Source organism: Diabrotica undecimpunctata, chromosome 2 (genome assembly GCF_040954645.1).
Source record: "Diabrotica undecimpunctata isolate CICGRU chromosome 2, icDiaUnde3, whole genome shotgun sequence".
NCBI lineage: Eukaryota > Metazoa > Arthropoda > Insecta > Coleoptera > Chrysomelidae > Diabrotica > Diabrotica undecimpunctata.
The window spans coordinates 145,014,261-145,033,282 of NC_092804.1; the positions used below are offsets into that span (position 1 = coordinate 145,014,261).

At 32.1% G+C, this 19,022-nt stretch overlaps 1 protein-coding gene across 3 annotated transcripts in view; it reads right to left on the reverse strand.

The window, feature by feature from the left end:
* Positions 1 to 8,044, reverse strand: part of wdb (serine/threonine-protein phosphatase regulatory subunit widerborst) — a 105,286-nt gene extending 97,242 nt beyond the window's left edge. For 2 of the 3 annotated variants that reach the window (XM_072523651.1, XM_072523650.1), the window contains exon 1: positions 7,106 to 8,043. In XM_072523651.1, the coding sequence (XP_072379752.1) occupies positions 7,106 to 7,244 (139 nt within the window). In that variant the 5' untranslated portion in view covers positions 7,245 to 8,043. Of the gene's footprint in view, positions 1 to 7,105 lie in introns of all 3 variants that reach the window. The other variant, XM_072523652.1, reaches the window with a different exon arrangement.
* Between the last annotated feature and the right edge of the window lie 10,978 nt (positions 8,045 to 19,022).

A 19,022-nucleotide genomic window follows, 5' to 3' on the forward strand; every position in this document is an offset into this window, starting at 1 on the left:
ATTGAACTGTCAAAACTAAAAGAAGGTAAAGTATCTGGTAGTTCATATGAGTTGACTGATGAGAAATATTCTGCGAACATATTGGCAGAGTCCTTGACATTTAAGCCTGCCCTGTCATTATAGAACATTCTAGATAGTAAATTATATCCATTTCTTTTGCTCTTAATGTAAGACTAAAAAGATTTTGGATTATCAGAAATGTTTTTTATCCTAACTAAATACTGTTTCAGACAGTATGCTCTAAAGTTGCAAACTGATTTCCTAAAGTCACAAAACAGTCATAATAATCTTGCTGACCACTAATTTTAAATTATTCATGGGCCGGATTTTTTATATATAATTAGATTACACAGCTCTGAGGGGAACCAAGAGGGAAAAGTTGAGGTTTTATATTTCTTTAGTAGAACAAAGTGTCCTATCAGTAAGTAAATTATATCATAAAAAATGAACACCATACTATCAACTGTCGCATTAAGAAACAGTCCCTCCCAATTTATACTTGCCAAATAATTATTTATTGAAAAGTAGTCACCATTTCTGAAATTATAAAAATATTCCTTGTAATTCATAAGTCACAGTTTTCTTCACATAAAAATTCTCAAAAATTTTATCTATTGCCAGAGCGACATTAATAGATTCCAAATTACTAAAAACCAGGTCTAAAGGAACTGGCTTGCTGTTCAAAATCTCATTCTTTTGAAAAAAGTTATAGATTTCCAGAAAAAGTAAATGTTTGGGCAGGAATTTTGGAAAACCACATAGTTGGGCCTGTTTTTCTCAATGCTAATTTAACTGGTGAAGTGTATCTGGAGATGTTATAAAAGGCAATTGAGTCTTTAACTCTTGAAATTCTGGAAGATAATCCAGATGAATTGGCAACTTGGAAATAATGTTTCAACAAGATGGTGCTCCTGCACACTATTATGGTGTAGTAAGACATTACTTAGATGAGGAATATCATGGTAGATCAATTAGACAATGACATTTAATACAATGGTCAGCTCTGTCACCTGACCTCACACCATTAGATCTTTTATGTGGGGGTACTTGAAATCTAAGGTTTATGTTCCTGACAGTATTGACATTTTGAAACAACGAATTATTGAAGGAGGGCAATTTCCACTGACACATTTGAATGAGTACAACAAGAGTTTAGCAATATGATGCATTACTGTCAGGACATAGATGGAGCACATTTTGAACACTTAATATAAGAACTGGTTCTTAAATCTTTATTAATTAATTGCGAAACTACATTTTTAGTATTTATATAATGTTTTCATCAAATTCAGCTTAAATCCAAACAAAATTGGTATGATTGAGTAGGAATTTTCAATATGTTTCAAACGAGATATCACTTGCAGTAAGGTCTCATTTAAAATTATTGGTCACAGTGGCTTGCAATGTCATCTATGACTATTATGTCACCTGTTAGGACTAGTTGATAAGCCTAATTCCGTTTATTTTCTCCCTCCAAATTTTGACTATGTACAACTGTTCAAAAGATATGAGGGGGAGGGGACTTTTGGCTAGCACTGTATAAATCAGCAGTGACATAATAATATGATATCACAGTGTATATACAAAAACTTTAAAATTTGAATTGGATTGGACTGTAATTGATTTCAATTGACTTGTAATTTACTTAATGTGGATGTTATTCACATGCAGTGTTATTAGTTATTATATTGAAAAATTTATCTTTATATGTATCCTGGTTTATATTCCTATTCATTGTAACAATTTCTTTCAAGGGATTTGAATAATATGAGAGAGAGGAGTGAAAGGGATATCCTTATTAGTTATTATTATCATTAACAAATCACATTAATTATGTTATATCACATTATTGGATTGATATTATTAGTATATTATTGAATGAAGTATACTGCATGGCTAAATAGGTGCACAACCAAAGGCCAAACAAATGCATGAGACATTGTATACAGTAGAATAAACAAAAATTGCTAACCAATATCATCATCTGATTGTTCAGTTTAATGCTAAAACTGAACAAGAAAACTAAAAAAGAATATTAAAGTTTATATTTTTTAATAATATATTTACTTAAGAGGTCTAAGGTATTGAGAATAACAATATATTGCATAATATTATGGTAGCCTCATTTTTAATATGATTAGAGTATAATTTAAAAGTTTAAAGGATTATATTGATCTCAAGGTCAAAGATTTTCAAATGCCTATAGTGTTTTACAGACATGCTGATTTACAGATACTTAATAGAGTTCTTTAGCAACAGAGTTATTAAAAAGCAAAATATATTTGTCATCACTTTTTATCATAACAACAACTGAGATAATTGTAGATTACAATCAAATAAAATGATTTATAACAATTTTTATTTACAATGAAAATTTATAATCTACTCCATATTGGAGTAAGAAGTAAATAGATCATATAGTAACAAATAATAATAAAGGTAGTAGTTTTAAAATCTCTCATTTCTACTATGAAAGAGCATAATTAAAAAGTAAGAGTTTGACCATGGATCTTAGTAACACACTCTATAGGCCAAATAACTTAATGGTAGACATGGATATCTTGTTAATATATTTTTTTAAATCATTTATATTTTATTCGCGTTTTGATATCATATTATCTTCTTTCAGGGTAGCTCAAAATGAAATGGCAATAGATATCTTTAAATGGATTTTGGAAATAATTGTACTTTTCTTTGGTAAGTATAACAAAATAAAGTAACAGAAATTAAACAAAAGGCCTGCAAGAATGAATACTACAAGATTATGGCCATTACTACATTCTATTCGTATTGCCACAAGCCACAGTCTCAGACAGAAAATTAGGCTAATAACTGTTACATGTAACCTTTACTTCAAGATTTTGAATGTTACTTTTTATTGAAACAATTATTGTAAAATATTGTGGAATTTTGTGTTTATGTGATGTGTATTTGGTAAGATAGTGGTTACTTATATTAATAATATAAGTCAATATTTTGATTCAAGTGGTATAGAGTCTAGACAATACAACTGGAAATATTCTTCAAAGCACATAAATAAAAGGGGATATTATAAATTTTTTAACTTTATGTTTTGTTTATGATCTATTTTAATAAATTTAGACCATTTTTTCTTACCATTATTTTTACAAACAGAAAATATACAATGAAAATCAAAAAGTGTTTTTTAAATTATTTTAGATATCATAAAATACTTCTTTACCTGTTTATGTGCTATTTATCATTGCAATATTTGCTGTGAATATGAAATAAGTAGTTTGGCATGAACTATTGATATACAAATTTATGTTTTCTGAGAACTATTGTTTTTTATGATTGTTGTTTTTACAACATTCGGATGTTAATTTATGTGTTTTTTATAGCTCATATTAACCTATAAATGAAATAAAGATTACATGTCTACATTATTAACACAAAATGAAATATGTAAAATAACTATCAAAAACTTATAAATAATCTACTTGATTAATTTAGTGTAAAAATACTCTAAATTAGGTACTTACATACTTATATAAAGCAATGTTAAGTGGTAATATATGATGTAAGATGTATACCAAATACCATGGTACAAATTAATATACATTTATATATATACCTAATATACTATGATGTATTGATTTTCTATGAACCAAATATAGTTTACATTCTGTTTATAAGTCATTTGTTTTTATCACTATATTTTCCCATGTTTTTCTTAGTTTATTAAACATTTTTAGTCTGTTTTTAACTTTTTCTTTTCCACAATATTTTTAGAGGTCATCTCTTTCTCTATTTCTAGGTATATTTCCAATTTCATACATCTACATATTAGATCATTAGTAATCTCTATTCACATTTTTCCCATTTTTTCTTTTTGTTTGTAATGTTTCCTAGTATAGTTCATTATTAGGTGAATCGTTTAAAGGAATGTAATATTAGGTTTTTTGCAACGTTAGTGGCTATAATTTTGAATATACTGTTTTTATTGGGAATAAGCCACGGTTTTACTTTAAAATAAGATTAGTGTGATGCTTTGATTTCCAAAAACAAAATTTGTTTAATTTGATTAATTTCAAATAAAAACAGTAATTTGTATTAAAATACCAGAAGAAAATAGGTTCAGAAGGCTTTCTAGCCAAAGCTAGATATATAATCACTGCAATAAAAATTATATACCTGCAGTGGGCAGAGCAACTAGTTTGAGCAACTAACTATTGAAACTATTCTGCACTATATATCTTATTGGTAAAGTCTGAGGGAATTAGATGAAAAAGTTCTGCACTACATATTTTATTGGTAAAGTCTGAGGGAATTAGATGAAAAGGTAGGTCAATGTTGAGATGGTGTAGATGAGAATGTCAGAAAGATCAGTGTTGCCAACTGAAATCCAGCTGCACATAATATGACTGAATGGAGGAATCAGCTTAGGAATATTAAGGCTCAACTCGGGCCATAGCACTGATGATAATTTTTTTTTATTAGCTTTGGATTGCTTGATCCATTAAGCCACAATATATAATAAATACTATTTGCTGCAATATTAAAGGTAAGGATACTATATACATATGCATACATATACACACTTATGATGCACACAAATACATGTAATATAGGTATTATTAAATAAAAAACAAAAAACTACAAAAAGGAAGAGGAAACATTAAATTGACCTGATGATGATGAATATTAGGTTTTGTAATGTACTAAATGTACAGTAGGCCTTGTAGTGTACTAAATGTAATACTAGTATGTAGCATACTAGAATGATTTAGTTTGAACCATGTGTTTCTTATTATTTTATTAGTTATTAACTGTAACATTAAGTACTGTATTTGTTAAGTGTTTTAGGAAGACATGGTATTTGAAAAAATGTTTTACTTCACACTTTGATTTGATACCACTAAATTTGATATTCTACTAGACTAGTTATATTTTACAAAACTTATGGAAACCTTGTTCTAAAAATTCAATAAGTAAAAATAAATATCATCAACATAAATCTATAACTTTTAAAGCACATAAAAAGAAATATATATATATATATATATATATATATATATATATATATAATAGAAAATATATGACATTGTATTTTCTTAAGTTATAAAAACACATCAAATTTAAATACAGACCTCATAAAACCAACTATATTAGATACAAACATATCAGGTAAGTCTTTATCTATGTTAAGAAAGAATGAAAGCTTTGTATCTTAATTGTTTAACAGGGATGTTTTGATTTCTCTAAGAGCTCTGTACAAGTGGTAATAGCATCAATTAACTTAAAAATAAAGTACATCAGCAATTACTTTTCTTTCTTCCAAGGTATTAAAATCAAAATCTTTCTGACTTCAATCCTCCATATTAATTATAAGTTTAAATGCAAGAAATCTTAAACTCTACTGTAACTGATCCTTGTGAATAGAATAGAAGGGAGACGAAATAACAGGCATACCAGAATAGAAGGGATACCCAATGACTTCATACTCATGACAAAGGAAAAGTATATAGCTTTAGATGTATTTATTGAGAAATTAACATGATGTCTTACAAATTCAAGTTTCCTCATTCCTTGGAGACATACTTGGATAATATGCTCTGAAAAAATTGAACCTTTCATTAAAAAAACCCAAATCTTTACCTGCATTCATGTACCTTAGATTTGTATAATTTGCAATGAAAACAGTTACCAGCCTATGGCTGGAACAAAAGATTGTGAAAAACCACTTGTTTACTTTTCTATATAACTTTAAATCATCAGAAAATATTACATAGGTTGAGTAAAGCAGAGGTTTAGATGTATCATTGACAAATAGTAAAAACAACAGTAAGATCTCTGACACCCCTAATGTTATATAACCCTGATATATGGCTTATATTCACCCAAAGAGTAAACTTTCAGGCCATTAGCTTGTTATTGATACCATGATACCCCAAGTTTAGTAATAAAAATTACTTCGAGGAATTGGTGTAGATAGGCTCCACCTCATTGTCATTCTTCTATTCCTCAACAGATCAACTTAGTAAACTGGCTGTTCAACTGTGACTGTCCCCCAGTATGCCATCATAAATCGCATAATTTATGTGTAAATTATTTATTGATGATATATTCAGGAGCAGTCTGTTGTGTTCCAGTTAAAGCCTGAGAATTATTATTATCTGTATTTAATTTAATAGTTTTGTTCATTGGGACTGCTTTGATATAAAACAATTTGACCATTCTGAACAGAATTAAAAGCATATTTAGCTTTAATTATAATTTCTAACATTAGGGATTTGTACCCAATTTGTTATAAAAAAGGATAAATATGCTCAAGGGTGTTTACATTTATCTGCGTATTTAGGGAATACTCCAGAATTCTGTGCATTTGATATTCTGTTAATATGAATTGAAACAAGAAGTGTGCTCTTATAAAACTAGGTGTCAGATATTGATCAATAAGATAAGAATTATTCCATCCTGATTATTTTTAGTAAATAATAAATCTTATAATCTAATTTGTGATAAACATGCTCAGATGCTTATATTTAAAACGTGAGACCTAGTTTTATAAGAAATTATATTGAGCATTATAGTGCATGATACTTGCAATGTTTACATTTAAAGTTAAAATTGTGGGAAAATATGCACCTTCATAAGCACTGCATGGTTTATTTACCATATATGTGTGAATATTACGACCACTCTAACTAAAACTATGATCTTAATGATTTCATCTGAAGATGTGTGTATCAAATAATCTCAGTAACTTTGATAGGCATTTCACTAATAAGGATATGCATAATATATGGGGTATTTTCAGCTCAAAATATAAATCTACTGACATTTGACCATGTTTCAACATTATATAGTTTTACTTGTTAAAACCTAAACATGTAACTGAGGTTTGTTTAACTTAAGGAGTATCATGTAATTTGTATATAGAATATAACTACCATCAGTGTTTATGCCTATTAAACTATGAACTGTCTCTTGTAAAATGGTCAATATGATAAACATATACAATCACATACATTACATAATAAGTATTTTGATAAACTTTTACTGTTACATTAAAGTTCAAAGTCATTCCAAGAAAATGTACCTAGGTCAGGTATACAGAATGCAACTGATAGATTGCACTTACCTTTAAGAAGTGGTAGGGGTTGAAGTTCAACATCTTGGGAGTTCCTATATCTGGAACTGCCTTGTGACTTTTTGGTCTTCTTTTTGAGTGATCTTTTGGCAAAAGGATCAATTCTATCGACGAACGTCGTCGCCGACATTGTGGATAATAGAAACCTTTAGTAGTAACAAAAATAACAAGACAAGCAAACACACTATTTACAAAGGGGTCAGTATAAGATCACTCTGCATTTCACTACTTCGAATTTTCGTCAAATTGTACAGAATTTCAAACGCATCATTTGAGTGTATTTATAGTCCAGAATTTATGAATGGTTGCTAAATATCAATGACAAGCCACAAGGTGTGTGCTTATACTTATACTTCAGAGCACGCCCAATTATCAACTGGTTCGATTCTAAAGAAATTATTTCGTTAATCTTAAATCGATTGTATTTTCCCTCGGTGGCTAATATATACAATTCTCGTGATAAAAACCACTCTAAAAATCTTCCAATGTATGTTCACTCAACTGCCAAGCCATTCCCGTATTTTCACCCGCCATCAGCTGGTTATTGCTGAACAAAATTACTCGAAAATAACGATTTTTACACATTCAGTTTTTGTTTGCACATTTTTCTCACGATAAACGATTTCAACAATTTATCCGTCACACTTCACTTTTACTAAATTTCGTAAAATTAACGAGTAATATTTTTTAGTCTGAATGATTTGCGATGCCGTAGGTACCTAGGACTGAAAATAGATGGGAGGTTTGCAATAGTCAAGCGCACTTCCAAATTGACACTTTTGGTTTGAAAACGTTAAAATATCGACACTGACGTCAATTAAAAATCTTAATACATTTTTATGACTAATTTCTAAGCAGATTTATGCTTCTTTCCCCTTAAAAAACCGAATTTTATTACTCGGTTACTCCTGGTTACACTGAATTGAAATAATTGAAATAACCTTGTGTCGTATGTCAAATATTTGGTTAATATTTATATGACCAACACAATCTTGTCAACAATATGTAAGATTCCACAGACAATTTATGTAATCAATATTGAATATATATAAATTGTTTATTTAAAATATTTTATTGACTATGTTTCTACCGTAGTAAGAATGCATTAGTCATCAAACTTTTCATAAAATAGGAGAAAAAAATTACTAAGCTTACATTAAAATTTTTGACACTTTATAAAAGTTAATTCTTACAGATAAACTTTTTAATATAGAAATATACTAAACTCAAATTTTGTTTAACTAATAAGTAAAAAAATCAGTCCAAACATTTTCTAGAATATTTCAAGAAAATGACCTTAAGTACGTTGTATAACTGGTTGTCTAATTAACTAAAAATATACCACAATACTTATAACCAAATTCGTCGGTTATACGTTGGTTATCAGATATCGCACCTTGAAAACCATAGGGCAGTAACTGCAAAAATCATAAATAATGTTGAGTTTTATTTAGTGTAATTCCAAAAATTAAGTTACAAACCTGGTATTTAGCATAATTGTCTGTAATTTTCTATATTTTAATATGCATTAAGGAGTATGTAAAATTTCCTTTAGGAAATAGGTATTTTAGCACATACAGCCGTAAGGTTTTAAAAAATATTTTAATTTTCGCAAATGATACAGTAAAAATCCATATCAAATAAATGTTATTTATTTAAGATTGTACTTATTTATTACAAATTTTTAGTGTTAACACTTAATCAAAGTCATGCATATTATAATCTGTTCGGTTTCTGCCGTTGCATTGGCCAAGTGTAAATCTGCATAAAAACTATAATAGTGCTTTTGAATAACATTATTCTTTCATAATGAGAGCAAATATTGTTTTTTGAGATTGAATATTCCTGCTGGATCCGAATATGCTTTACTTAGTTCCATATTAGCCACCATCCCTCGTTGTCTTCGCCTTATATTAATGGTTCTGAACTCTTTATAGGTGTTGCTTGTCTTTACCTGAAACTTATTTTCAAGTGTTTTCTTCACCTTGATCATCTTAATGTCATTCCAGACGGCCTGATTTCCTTCTCTGTCAATGTTATAATTGTTCCCCATTTCCTTACATAGTTTTTTAACGTCCAATGTATCCTGTAGCATTTTAAAATTTCTTGGTATATATTGAAATCCATTTGGTTAAAATACCAAAAAGTATTTTCAATCCTCTTTGCGTCGCCGAGTTGATATAAAAACATTTTAAGTTTGTTTATATTTCACAGACGCATATTCTTTAGTATTTTCTTTGATCGAAGCCGCTTAATATTCTGCGTTTCAAATAAACATCCATGGCGTTATCAAGAGCGGTTGACTTCAGGGTTAGTCCAAATTTTACGTCAAATTTGCAATGTTTTCTTGTTTTTTGTCTCTTTTCACGGAAAATATGTAGTGTATTGTGGCAGTTAATAAATGCAGTTAAAGTGAGGTTTTGAAGGATATTCACATGTTCCATTTTCCTGTTTTTTAAGAAGCCAAGTCTAAAGTTTGTGTATCTAGTGGCCCAATTTCAACCTCAAATTTGTATGTCCCTAAGAAGCCGTTTCAGAATACCTTTTCATAGTATGGAAATCAATTTGTTCTTGTGGAAAAAAGTGTAAGCCCATTTCTACCCCCAGGAATTCCAGTGAAGTCTAGTTTCCACCCTCAAAAGTAATTTAGTGAAATCAAGGTAACTTTTGGATTTAAATTTTAAATTAAAAATAAACATTTTTATTAAAAAAAAATTATTAAAATCCTTTATCAAAGGTATATAATTAAAAAACCCAATCGGGCTATATCGTAAAGACAAAACGTTTTCGGAATCCATATTCCATCATCAGTGTCTAGGTATACATGTTTAAAGCCACTAAATATCTGTGTAAAAACCCGTTAAAAGTTGTAGGTTAAAATTAAGTTAATTAAGCTTATATATTAAGATGTTAAAGTTACTAGTGGATTTGATAACATGGCAACGTACGACTCTACATAAAGTTGCTGATCCTGAGACAAAGTGTCTACGAGGACTTGATGATAGCAACTCAATTGAGTTGCTTACTAATATATAGTATTAATATAGTATTATAGTATATAATATAGTATTTTCGCATTGTCTATTTTTGTAACTGTTTATGGTGAGACAACAATAATAAATGTTTATTTTTTTTCTAAACCATTTTGTTTATTTCTCTTAACTAACTCTCTAACCCCTTTTTTAAGTTTCATTTAAAAAGATTATTTTGCATTTCTAATAATTATTTCAATAGTTATAACTAGTTGTTGTAATCGTTATAATTTGGAATCTCGAAGTGGCGTCCTTATTTTAAATAGCTAGAGGTCTTCCTTGTGTTTTGTTTGCCAGCTACTCCATTATTTTGCTTGCCCTATCTCCACCTCAATAGTTTCTGTCCCCAATGTTCAACCCCCTATAGTAATACCCTATGTGGTAGGCAAAATATTTCGTTACAATCCGATATAGACATTTCATTAATTTTGTAAGGTTCACCTGTTTTTTCGAGGTTTAAACTACTGTAACCTATTGCACAGGCACGTAAATTGCGCCCCCGTTTAAAGCACTTTTTTTTTTGTTTCTCAATCAAAGAATGCATGTTATCTCCCTCATTTTAGGAGTGACCCGTTATCAAAAATTTGTGGGTAATTTTAGATATTTTAAATTTCTGTACTGCATAGAGATAAAGACAGACAATGTCTTATACTTTACTTGTTCTTATTTTGCCGACTGCAGTTATCTGAGTATAAAATTATTTCCTGTTCCATGCCACTGTTCCTCAGAAATTGTAACATGCACGACGCAATTTTATTTGGACCATAATCACAGCATAAAGGAACAATTTTGTTTCTATGCTGGAACTAAAGATAACAGTATCCTCCATTTGTGGTTAGGTCAAAAATTGTGAAATTAAATTTTGATAATCTCCCTTTATAATAAAATAACGAGACTTCGCCTGAAGGTGTCGGTAATACTGCTTGTAAATCGAAACAATCAGTAATGCAAGTGTCAGATTTTGCAGATATTGAGTCACTTTCTTTCTCTTTTCCACTTTTTGCGGGTGAGTATTATAGGCTGCTTCTAACGTTGATTTATCTAATGTATCTTTCTAACTTTCACATCTTAAAGAAGCCCAAATTTTATTAAATTCCGTGTTACATATAATTCTAAACGTAGAGTAATTTCGGAACACAGAACCTTTTTCTTTCTAAATTTTATATAATCGCGATGAATATCCGCAAGAGTTTTGTCACCACTGACGAATTCTCTGGTAGTTTGTAGTTTGTTTCCTTAGGTAGTGAGAGTCCACTCTAGGAATCGATTCGATATAACGCATTATATTTTGTTGATTCGTTTATTCTATTTCCATTCTTATGAGTTCCTCGCTTGTCTTTTGGGATAAACCCATCTACAGTACGACGTTGTATATTTGTTATAGTCTTGCCGCTTTTTGTCAGTATTGCAATTAAAATGTGCTTATATACTCTATGTTTCTTGCCTTCCACTTCAAACAAATAGGCATAGTTTGCTCCACGAGTAGGTACTGTTTGTATTTAGTCTTCTATATGTCACATTAGTTTTTTCCATTGATCTTCGTATAAAATTCCACTGAAAATGTAAATCTCCTAATGCCCAATAATTTTTAAATAATTGCGTTCTTTGTTCATCAGTTACATTTTCGAATTCAAATTTGCATTTTCCCTCAGTACATCTTGCTTTAATGTATCATTAATGTAGTCCGTTCCTGAATTACATAGTTTCTTTCTTTTGTTTTCCCCCATTCCTCTGGTTGACATTTTCTCTTTTTGGTTTTCTTTTGAGGGCTTATTTCCACAAAATCTCTATTTTCAAGAATATTAAAATCAGTAACATTATTCGGTCTTGATAAATTTCCTCATCTGTATTGTCATCCGAAGGTGAATTCGATTTGGTTTGAGGATGCCAGGTACGATCTTCATCACTGAGTTCTCCAAATAATAACTCAGATGAACATCTTTCTCCATCGTAACTCGATTTTGTTGACGGTTGAATACCGAGTGGATCGTTATAAACAGATATTTAATTTTGATCACCAATGTTGTATGATTTAATAACCGTGTTGCTGTCCTCATTTCTTTTCGATTCCTCCGGTATAGTAGTGATTAAATCAGCCATCATGTTACCACTGAGTCACACTATAAGAAAAAAATTAACCGAAGTTAATAACAATTTTGATTTAAAGAACGTTATATTAGAGGGAGCGCATAAAACGAAAATACAAAAGGAAGTATTCTATGGTGTATGATTAAACTCCCTCTCCTCACGTAATTAAGCAGTGACAAAAATGAAAAAGAAATTACCTTCTCATAGGGGATATCAAATTCATTTGCTTAAAGTACGAGTGAAGTACTAGGCCATTTGCTACTACTGGATGCGTTTGTAGAAATGCTTATGTCACTATTTTCATTTCTTCTCGTTTTCTGCGGGATAGTAATGATTGAATCAGTTGTCATTTTCTTCGCTACCACAGAGTCACACTGTAAGAACAAAGAAACGATACAATTTGATTCGAAAACATGGTTAAATCCACTGTTGTCCAGTAGTTGAAAAAAGGTAAAAGCCTTACTTTTTGAAGTTTTCTCATTGGATTTACATTCAAAATATACATTTTTTTTTTTAAATTTTTTTGATATTGTTTAAAGCTGTACTATTAACAGTATTATTTAATACAGCTCCGCAAACTATAACACATGGGACTCCTTTGACTACGTGAATATTCCATTATTCTTCATTACCTTACTTTTCTTAAGTTATAGATAAACTTATTAAACTATTTAAAAATATACCAGGTAAATTACCAATAAAAAAACGCTAAAACTATCAGGAACTTATTTTCTAAGACCAAGACACCCTTGTTCCATCCATCCATCCATCCAATGGCACTACAGCCCAAATCGAGCCTTGGCCTCCTTTAACAGACTTCTCCAATCATTTCGATTTACCGCTGTTCTTTTCTATGAACGCGTTCCCAGGCAGTTCCTGGCATCCTCATCAACTTCGTCTTCCCATCTCTTTTTAGGTCTTCCAACAGGTCTTTTTACCTGCATTCTTGCATTTAGTAATTTTCTGGGGATTCTATTCTCATGCATGCGGACCACGTGTCCTGCCCACCGTAATCTCTGCAGTTTAGTGTATTGTGCTAGAGTTGGTTCGCTATATTGCTCGTATATTTCTCTATTGTACCTAATTCGCCAGTTGTTGTTTTCACTTATTGGGCCCAGGATCCTACGTAATATTTTTCTTTCAAACAAATTTAATGCATTGGCAAATTTCTGTGTCACCACCCATGTTTCACAACCATAACTTACTATGGGCCTGATTATTGTTTTATAGACCCGTAGTTTTGTTTTCCGGTTTACGTCTCGCGATTTGAATATGTGGCCCATCGTGAAATAGGTTTTATTTGCCAGCATAAGCCTTCTATTTATTTCCGGTTCTTCTTCATTGCTTACGACCAGATCCATTCCTAGGTATGAGAATCTATTCACATGTTCTATATCGTCAATAAAGTGTTGTTGCGCTGGTCTATTTGATCTGGTTTGTATGAGTAGTTTTGTTTTATTTGTACTTATTGCTAGCCCTACTGCTTCTGCACTCTGTTTCAACTCAACGTAGGTTTCTTCCGCTGCATTCACTGTTCTGCTCATTATGTTTATATCATCTGCATATGCAGATAATTGGGTAGATTTTTTTGTAAGTATGTTATTTCCGCTCACCGTCAACCGTGCAATTACATATTCAGGAACAAGATTAAAGAGCGTTGGGGCCAGTCCGTCGCCTTGTTTTAGTCCTTGCGTTATCGTAAACGCATCAGTGATCTGTCCCTGAATACATACCTGTACTTCTGTTTCTGTCAAAGTTCTGCCCTTGTTTCCCATAGAACAAATTAATGTTGTTTACCACATTCCCTGTGCTAAATGTAATTCTTGTTACATAAGTCACTTAAGGGTAGATTAACCTCCCACCGCATTGATATTAATTTATCTAAGCATACTTGTGCTCTGGCACAGCATGCTATCACTACTAAACGTAAGGTCAATTATGAAGAAGTTAAAATTCTTTACAAGTAAAGAAATTTTACCAAAAGACACTTTCTTGAAATGTGTTACATACTTAAAAATCCGAATGCTCTCAATGATAGAACTGACATTAGTAGCTTTAATCTAATCTGAATCGTTAGTGCTCTATGCAAGCACTAGTTGTGTCCTTACAGGTTAATGCAAAGTTGAGATTCACATTAATGATAGAGGTGTTGTCTTCCAGCGTTCAACAACTCGCAAAATGATTCTCAAGTAATTAAATTTACTGTTAAGGAGACACGTCCGTCACCGAAAGAAACAATTACCAATCGGTCAACTCCAGAACAAAGATCTCCGAAACTTAGGCACAGCTCTCCACAACCTGGATGTTCTTCGCAAAATGATCCCCAAGTAATTCAATTTATTGTTGAGGAGACACGTCTATCTCTGACAGAAATAATTACCAATCTGTTAACTCAATAACAAAGATCCTGAGATTTTAAGTAAAACTCTCCACAACCTTGATGTTCTTGGATGAATGACCCAGCAAATAGTTCTTTTATCATGTCTCCTGAGCAAATTATGCCTTTTCCGAAGAAAAACCGTATAACACAAAGGGTAGTAAGAAAAATATTGAAACCGACAATGTTTTTTTTGAGTTTAAATGTTTAAATTTGTAATTATTTTGTGGTATATAATCTGTTGTTATGTTAGTCAAACGTAGCATCACAGAGAGTACAGGCTAATCTAAATGCAATATAAACTTGGTTAAAAATGTGGCATCTACGAGCCAACGAGACAAAATCTACGCATGTAACATTTACAAACCGCAAGGGAAACTCTCCTCCAGTATCGTTAAACAGTCAACTTCTGTCACAGAAAGACGACATAAAATACTTGGGAATGCATTTGGATCGCAGGCTCACGTGGAGAAAACACATATTTACCAAGCGAAAACATCTGGACCTTAAACTCAGCAAACTATATTTTTTAATAGGCCGGAAGTCGAAACTGTCAATCGTCAACAAAATTTTAACATATTAAGTTATTTTATTGGCGATACAATTGAGGAGAAAAACAACCAAGCAAGAAAAGCAATTTCCCTTCTCAATAGTATCCTTTGGGATCAATAAATCTCTAATAATAACAAGCACAATATACACTTGAGTGCAAAAAAATCGACTCAAAATTATTTTGCAAAAGTCTATCTCCTGTTTCAATCTTCTTCTTCTTCTTTCAGTGCCTATTCGTTCCGAATATTGGCAATCATTCTGGCTATAATTATTTTATTGACTGATGCTTTAAATAGATTCGTTGTTGTTGTGGAGAACCATTTCCTCAGGTTCTTCAACCATGATATTCTCCTTCTCCCAATTCCTCGCTTTCCGAATACTTTACCCTGTAGGATTACCTTCAGTAATCTGTATTTAGTGCTGTTTCTCATTATATGTCCGAGATATTCCAACTTTCTCCTTTTAATGGTATACATCACCTCTCTTTCTTTGCCCACTCTTCGTAATACGGTCTCGTTGGTTATCTTGTCTGTCCATGATATCCTTAGAATTCGCTATCGCTATGTTTCAATCTAAAAGGTGTAAATTTAATAATATTTATTGTACAATTATTATCCTCATTATTAAGTTTGAAAAAAGTTTTGGTTTTTGGTAAATCGGGTGACGTATTACAAATAAATAATGCAACACGTAGAGAGGGGGTCAGAATTTGATTCGTTGAAATCGACACGCACCGACTTAACGCGTTCGGTTAACATCGTAGGCATCAATTTCCATAGCGATGCACTAAAACATGAGTCAATTAAGTTCGCAACTGCATAACGAATGGATACCACATCTGTCAAAGCAGCTCAAGCAGTAGCATTATTGAGAGAAGACCTGAGCCAGAGGGCCGTGGCAAATCGACTAAATTTAAGCCAATCTGCTGTGTCCCGAGTATATCGTCGGTACCAAGATACTGGTGATTATGTCTGCCGACAAGGAGGAGGCCGTAAACGAACAACAACAAAGAGAGATGATCGATTTCTTGTATCTAAATCTCCGAGAAATCGACATTTGACTGATGCTAATCTCAAAGAAGAGCTTAGAGAGGTCCAAGGTGTGGTTACTAGCGTTTGGACAGTCAGAAGGAGACTTAAAGCAGCCAACCTGACACCAAAAAGGGCAGCTACGAGTCCCAAGCTAACTGCAGCCCAGAAGTAAAGGCGACTAGACTTTGCTCGCGAACATCTGGATTGGGACGACTATCAATGGAGCCAGGTATTATTCTCCGACGAAAGTAGGATCTGCCTACATGGCAACGAAAAGAGGCGTCGAGTCTATAGAAGGCCAGGAGAACGAATTGCTCAATGTTGTATACGAGAAATTGTGTCATATGGAGGCGGTTCTTGTATATTTTGGGCAGGCATTTCCATGGATGGGAAAACCGAGTTGGTTTTCGTGCCTGGTGGAGGACGTGGGGGAGGTTTAACGGCGATTCGTTACATCAGAGATATTTTGGAGGCAATGTGGTTCCATACGTGGGATTTATTGGTGATGCCTTTATTTTATTGCATGATAATGTACGATGTCATACCGCACGGGTCACCACCACCTATCTGACTGAGATCGATATACCTACAATAAATTGGCCTGCGTTGAGCCCGGACATAAATCCCATAGAGTATGTTTGGGATGAGCTAAAACGAAGGGTTCGAAACAGAAATCATGCACCAAGTAGCATAATGGAATTGAGGGCTGTGCTTAATGATGAATGGGAAGCAATGCCTCAAGAATTTATTAGAAAAGTCATTCGATCCATGCGAAATCGACTAGAAAGTGTAATTAGAAATAGAAGTGGTAATATCAGATATTGAAAAATAAAAAAATTCATTTCGTAATGGATAATTTCTCTGTTCATTACGTCTTTCTTGGGATAGTTCCAATAATAAATATTTAAGAAACTCTGTTCGTATAGCATATTGTTTTTATAATGCGTCTTCCAAATAATGAAATAGCGGTTTTTGTAAGTTCAATAATAAAGTTACTGTTTGCACATTACATCTTGTTATTTTCATACTTCTTACATTAAAACAGAAGGTGTAATCTCAAATATCGCTTTTGAGTCGATTGTTTTGCACTCAAGTGTATATAACACAATCATTAAAAGTATAATTACCTACAGTAGTGAAGCATGGCAAATAAAGGAAAGATACAAGAGAAAACTTGGGGCAACGGAAATGGATTTCTGGAGACGTTCAGCTGGAAAATCTGGACTAGGAAGAGTAACAAACAACAGAATAAGAGAAATTATGAAAGTAAAACATACAATAGTAGACGATATTGGTACCCAACAACTCAGATGGTATTGTCATGTACAGAGAATGTCTGAAGAACGTCTCCCAAAACAAGTCTTAATTTGGACCCCTCACGGTAGAAAAAAAAAGAGGAAGACCCCTCCTTAGTTGGAGAGAAGGCATCAATAGAGAAATGAAAGACAGACATAGAAGTAGAAGAAGACTTGGATGAATCGAGAGGAGTGGCAGCTGGGTATCGGAAGACGTAGGAGAATGTTTTAAACCGATCTATATATATATATATATATATATATATATATATATAGTTGTTTTAAAACCCATTTGGAGCTATGAGGAACAACAGCTAGATCCAGTATTTACATTCTCGAGAGATTCCAATCGAAAGTCCTTCTAATGATAACTAATGCTCTATGGTACGTTCCAAACAAGACGATCGCACAAGACCTTAAAATGACAACTGTCAACGAAGAAGTCACCAAATTCTGCCAACAATATGATCAGAGACTAACAGACCACCATAATAATCTAGCCCAAAATTTAATGGCACAACCAATCGGACGAAGACTCAAACGAAATACCCCAACCGACTATGAAAAAGCCAAGTTGGCTAAGCCAACTATAAATTAGTCGCAGAAGCACAACCAAAGCTAAGACACGTGATACTATTTTAGTGCCAAGAATACACAGGAAATTGTCAATGGACAATTTTCTATGACATTTTTTTTTCTTTAATAATATTTATATTGTTAAAAAATTGTCAGACAATTTACTTATTGTATATTATACTACAGATTGTAAATACAGATATTACAGATTGTAAATATATTGGAATGCTAAATAAAAATAAAATCAAACTGTACTTACTTAAATATTAAATAGTTTGTCAATCAATTACAGATATGTTGTAAATGAAAAAAATCCTTCATAGCAACCCTGATACCATGATTTCCGGAAATATCAGGCATAGTATCTTAGGTACCCCACTATGTCCCCTCTCACCCTATACGGAAGACAATATAAAAAATTTTCTCATGAAAAATCGTATAGATTGGAAGTTTATTCGACCTAAATCGTCTCATTACAGTAGTTTATGGGAGGCTGCGAAAAAAAAAGGCAAATTTCATGTCGTAAAAATAGTAGGCAATTATTTAACGTTCGAACAATTATCCACAATATTTTGCAAAATAGAAGCAATAATGAACTCACATCCATTAGTAGCTTATAATAGTCCTCTTTCGGATGATCCAGATTATCTTTCTTATTCTTACTTACTGGAGATTATCTCACCTTCCATACCCGAGCTCTATATAACTAATTTACCTGATAAGAGATCTAATATCAGTTGGTACAGAAATTAAGCCAACAATTCTGGAATAGATGGTCCAAAAAATGGTGTTAACGCTTCAGCAAAGATCAAAATGGCGCGAAGCTACCAATTGTATCAAGGTGGGTTCGTTGGTTGTATTGGTTCACGAGAATAATCCATATCTGCATTGAAAAATGGGAAGTATTACCATCGGGTCCCGATGGTTTAATAAAAGTTTGTACTGTTAAAACTTCTT